Here is a 5,089-nt window from a genome sequence, read left to right on the forward strand (position 1 = left end):
TAATCAAGGAATTAATCAACTCTTGCAACAAATGCTACATCACTATCGCTCTCTCAAATATGATTGTAGTAAGATATACTACCTTCTGCTGTAAGAATACAGTATTTGCATCGCAGCTTGTTGGATACATGATGAACATTTGGGATCTGTTGATTGCTAAAAATATATATATATATAATACATGTTTTTACGTTCTGGAATGTTCAATTGAACGGAAACGGTGCTGTACTGAACGACCAGTTGAAAAACGGGGAGGGGTTGGGTTATGGGTTGGGAACGCTGTCAGCATGGCCACTGGCCTTTAAATACGTCACTCCTTGCTTCAAGCAACACCTCGCCAGTCCGCCACAACCACCAAACGGGAGCAAACGTATCTCAAAGTCTGTTCAATAACATTTTGGGGAAACGTGTCATTCAGTGCAAACCGTTCCGCAACGTAGCAAACGTTCAAGCGAACTGAATGCACCTCAGGCATTGTGATATCTGACATGTCTGCAATCAGTCAGCCTGGAACCAGGCCATTCACTGCACACACTGACACCTGAATTTAGCAATAAATTCTGCACAGGTGCTACCTGGGTCAATTAACCTCAGTGCCCTTACAGAGGCTACAAGAGCAGTTGGCGTGCGGTGCAGTGTCCTTTTGATTGAGAGTGTGCAACCGAATAGACGACTGTTTTCAGGAGACAATGAACGGGGTACCCCACAAACAGGACTCGGGTCATCGACAACAGCTCTTCAACTGCAACCATGCTGATTATAGGGCAACGTTCACACGAGAGTGGCGTTTGAAAGAGCACGAGACCGTGCACACGGGAGAGGTAAATATGATCTGGGGACATGGCTGATATTTGCGTGATATTCGAATTCAATTATGGTTTATGTGGCTGTAACCTCATTATCGGGCTAATTGAGTTAATGTGAAAAATGTGCGGTAGTGCGTAGACTAATTCTGCCATAAATGTGGCGCGATAGTTCGAATGGCAAAGTTATTTCAGAAATTTGAGCCTCATGGTTGGAGTCAAATATTACGATGGTGTAAACTATTATTTATAACCCTATTTGTTGTTTCTCAGCAACCTCTTCAATGTAAAGTGGCTGATTGTGGCAATCGTTTCTCACGGAATTCTCACATGCGCCGCCACGCACTTGGCCACACCGGGGTGAAAAAATTCAGGTAGGTTAATACTTTCAGTTTACGTTTCATTGCAAACCCATGGGTTAGGCTATAGTTTGAAAAACTTGCTATAGTTTGAAAAACTTAACTAACGCTAGTGTTATTTGTCACTCAACAGATGTACCTTTGTGAGTTGCACAAAGACTTTCTTCAACGCGGACAAGTTGAAGAGACACGTCCATTATGCCCACGGAGAAAAGGACACGTACTTTAAGGTTATAGTCCACTAGATGGAGCCAAATAACCACGTTGCAATTTGGACATTGCCCACTTTCTGCATCCTCTCTAGTCCCTTTTTAATCGGACCCCCTTGGCCCTGTCATGTGTACTTTATGAAATGGGTTCTTGCAATTAATTTGTAGAAACCCTTTCCCTTTATTTACCGTTATCTTAATGTGCTGAATGTTATTTTTACCTGCTTAAATGTCCCCATGTGCAGTGCAATTTCCCAAATTGCTCATTGACATTCAAGAAACGGAGGGTGTATAAATTACATTTGAAGGCGCATGGAACATCTTCTAATTTCAAGTAAGTCACAATCTTTAAATGTCCTTACATCCTTTGAATACTGCCAAAGGCCTAAGCTGATGCACAAGTTGAGGAAGTATACTCTATTTAAAATGTATGCATGTCTCAGTAGGTTAATGGTTAAATGATTCTGTCCCTGGTTTTCTCAGATGTTCAAAGAGAGGATGTGGAGTCACGTTTGACACCCATGTCGCTCGCAAAGCCCATGAGAAGAAACATGCAGGTTTGTCCCTTTTGACTGTTTGTCGGTCTTCTATTGCTGTACTGTCTTGCATCAATCAATTCAAATAAATCTTGCAATCATTTTGTATTACAACTATCAAAGGGGTAGTAGGAGTTTTATTTATTCATTTTACTCTTAACTTAAAACTGCCCATGCATATCTCTCACACTCTGCAGGGTACCGCTGCTCACAGCCTGAATGCAATCATTTTGAGCAAACTTGGGGGAAAATGCACAAGCACATGGCGAAACACCAGGGTAAGCACCACCAAACACCCTTAACTGGCGCTGTTACTGAATGTGATGAGAAAAGTACTAATTATTGTACCAGTCAGGGCCAACCTGCCTTTCCTCTCACAGGAAAACACTGTTCGAATGTCATTGTTTTCACATTTAGGGTGATTCTGATTTTGTCATCAGCCTTCTACCACTTCTGTAAATATCCTGCCTTGTACCCTGTTAGTTGTAGTGACAGTATTTGAGAAATGGCTTATAATGAGTTAGCTGATTAGTAATGCAGTTAAGGGGACGTTTATTTTATTGTGGACCTTTTTTAGTTTCAAGAAACATTCATACTCTGCCACCAGCTGCCTGCTCATAACCTCTGTTTTGGCTAATGGACAACTTGTTGGGCAGGAATCCCGTAGTAACATTTGCCTCTCCTGTCCCTGCAGCCACATTCACCTGTAAACTGTGCCAGAAGGTGTTTAAGCATGTGGACTCTCTGCGTAGACACAAACGGACCCATGCCCTGCAGAAGCCTGTCCTGCTGTGCCCCAGCAGCGGCTGCAAGGCCTACTTCTCCACTACCTTCAACCTGCAGCACCACATCCGCAAGACCCACCTGCAGCTCCTCAAGTACCATTGTTACTTCCCCGACTGCCATAGGACATTTGCCATGCGGGTATGCACTGTACCCCTTGTGGTCCTGTGTTCAGTAGGAGTAAGAATGGTGATCTAGGATCAGGTCCTCCTGTTCAATATGATCTAAAAGGTGAAACTTATCCTATATCAACACTACTGAGACTTTCACTCTTTTTGAATAAGGGCCCTGGTTATAAAAATTCCTGTGCTCTGCTGGTTAAGGGTCCTGTCTCTATCTGCCCAGATACGTTTATGCAGTTAAATGGTAAATACTCCAACTTTCCAGAGGGCATTGTTTTAGTCATTCAAGGCCCTAGGTATAGTGAAATTGTTTGACATTGTCCTAGGCATAACACAGGTGTAGCCTAGAGTGCTTTCAATTTATTCTGTATTTGTTTAGACCAGGGATGGACAACTCCAATCCCGGGGGGGTGGGGCTGATTGGTGTCACACTTTTGCCTGAGCTAACACACCAGACTCCAATCAACTAATTATGACCAGTTTAGAATGTAATTAGTAAATCAGCTGTTTTCTAGGATGGGGGAAAAGTGACACCACTCTGGCCCCTGAGGACTGGAGTTGCCCATCCCTGATTTAGGCAGTCTCGTTTTATCTGAACACACTTGTAGCATTCTGCCCTAAGCTGCCACTGAACTCTCCTCTTCAGCCTGCTCTTTCTGACGTCCATTTGTCAGCGGTCTTACTAAGAACACGCGTCCTTAACTGTCTAGTCTTCTACACGGTGGTGACGACGTGCAGTTGGGTTTCAATCACTGCATGCAAAGCAGCATCATGAATTTCTAAGCAGTCACTGAATGTCTTGTCATTGAACTACTAGTGGCTGATTTTTCCATCACCTCCCTGTGGACCGACTGGAATTTGAATTCCAAGATAAACGTGTCCATGTAGTGGATGGAGATGTTTGCCATTGTGGCACTGGTACTGTATGAATGTTTAGAATAGATGGATGTTCATAGTTTGCTGGTGTCATAATGTTTATACTCCATCGTTGTCACGACTAACATCTCTGTTCAATCTCACAGGAGAGCCTGAGCCGACACCTGGCTCACCACGACCCAGAGGCCAGCCCTGAGAAGGTAAGCATGGTTTTATAGTCAGTCTATCCCCTGTGGGTAAGATGACGTGGGCTTGAGCCAACAGTGGAGCTACTGTTTGTGGTGTGCCAAGTGTCTGGCTCTGGCCAGGTGACCATTGATCTGTATGTGTACCCTGAACCATGTCTTTGAACCAGTTGAAAGCAGAGTCCCTTAGATGTCTGGCAGAGTTAAGGGAATCTATAGTAGCTTTGGGGCTCAAGGTAGGGGTGGTGTTTACTCACACAATGTCGGTCTTGTCTCAATTTGTCCAGCTCTGGAGCTCCTACAGGAACTGAAGTCCTAATACACAGGCTTCCTGTCTAGTGGGCAGTTTTTTTTAAAAGTTAATGACCCTTCTGAACAGTTGTGGGGAATTGTTCCACTAGACATTTTATACCTCCGAACTCAATTTTCCTTTGTCGCATCTTGTGTTTTTCTCTGTAGCAGAAGCGCAAGCGGAACAAGAAGGCCTGGCAGAAGCGTCTGGAAGGCCACCACCAGCTGCCACTGGTGGAGGACGACCTGCAGCACCTCTTCGCCTTGCGCATGAGGGTGTCACGACGGGTGACGGTGGAGGCTGGCCTCTTCAACGAGCGCAAGATTCCCCACTTTGTGGACTCGGAGGTCAACCTGCGTGACCTATTCAGCATCAAGCCCCCTCACTCCCCCCACCCTGCAGAGCAAGGCCCTGTGGAGGTCACCCAGCCAGAGGTCACTGATCAAGGGTTAAAGGTCAAATCAAAGGATCAACTTGTAGCCTGAAGGTGCCATACAAAGTATAGATGTCTGACAGTACCATATTGAAGTAGTTGTAAATACTAGTAAAGTACCATTGCTCTCTTAGTTGATTTAAACCGTTTGAGTTTTTGAATAAATTAATATTTTATGGTACAGCTAAAGCTATTGGTCTTATTGATTTCCTGTATAAAAGCACTTGAGTTTTGTTTATCTGCCTGACCAGAGCTGACCCAATAAAATATTCATTTGAAGGCAAGTCATTGGTTCTCTTAATGTTTAGGGCAGGGGATGATGGGACTGTGCCACCTAGTTTCTCCAACTAAATCAGTGATAACCTGTCAGGGTGATCAATTATAGTCCCCTGTAGCTCAGTTGGTAGAGCATGGTGCCTGCAACGCCAGGGTTGTGGGTTTGTTTCCCACGGGGGGCCAGTATGAAAATGTATGCACTCACTAAGTCGCTC

The 5,089-nt window shown here is 44.4% G+C and overlaps 1 protein-coding gene across 2 annotated transcripts; it reads left to right on the forward strand.

Moving 5' to 3' along the window:
- Window positions 1-351: 351 nt before the first annotated feature.
- Window positions 352-4,882, forward strand: LOC121570541 (P43 5S RNA-binding protein). 2 transcript variants are annotated; one of them, XM_045210655.1, is made up of 9 exons: window positions 352-821; window positions 1,077-1,177; window positions 1,296-1,392; window positions 1,617-1,705; window positions 1,855-1,928; window positions 2,105-2,185; window positions 2,602-2,831; window positions 3,835-3,888; window positions 4,336-4,882. In XM_045210655.1, the coding sequence occupies exons 1-9, from the start codon at window positions 690-692 to the stop codon at window positions 4,648-4,650; spliced, it is 1,173 nt and encodes a 390-aa protein (XP_045066590.1). In that variant the 5' UTR covers window positions 352-689; the 3' UTR covers window positions 4,651-4,882. The 2 variants fall into 2 exon arrangements, with proteins under 2 accessions (XP_045066590.1, XP_041737946.2); XM_041882012.2 differs by having other exon boundaries at window positions 353-821; window positions 4,333-4,882.
- The last annotated feature ends 207 nt before the right edge of the window (window positions 4,883-5,089 follow it).

Source organism: Coregonus clupeaformis, chromosome 35 (genome assembly GCF_020615455.1).
Source record: "Coregonus clupeaformis isolate EN_2021a chromosome 35, ASM2061545v1, whole genome shotgun sequence".
NCBI classification, from domain to species: Eukaryota; Metazoa; Chordata; class Actinopteri; order Salmoniformes; family Salmonidae; genus Coregonus; species Coregonus clupeaformis.

What these genes read in the sequence shown, in the direction of transcription:
- LOC121570541 (XM_041882012.2), top strand. Translation starts at nt 690, where the DNA reads ATGAACGGGGTACCCCACAAACAGGACTCGGGTCATCGACAACAGCTC. An exon ending in ACCGGGGTGAAAAAATTCAG is followed by an intron (nt 1,178 to 1,295) that starts GTAGGTTAATAC and finishes GTCACTCAACAG; the next exon opens with ATGTACCTTTGTGAGTTGCA. An exon ending in ATAGGACATTTGCCATGCGG is followed by an intron (nt 2,832 to 3,834) that starts GTATGCACTGTA and finishes TCAATCTCACAG; the next exon opens with GAGAGCCTGAGCCGACACCT.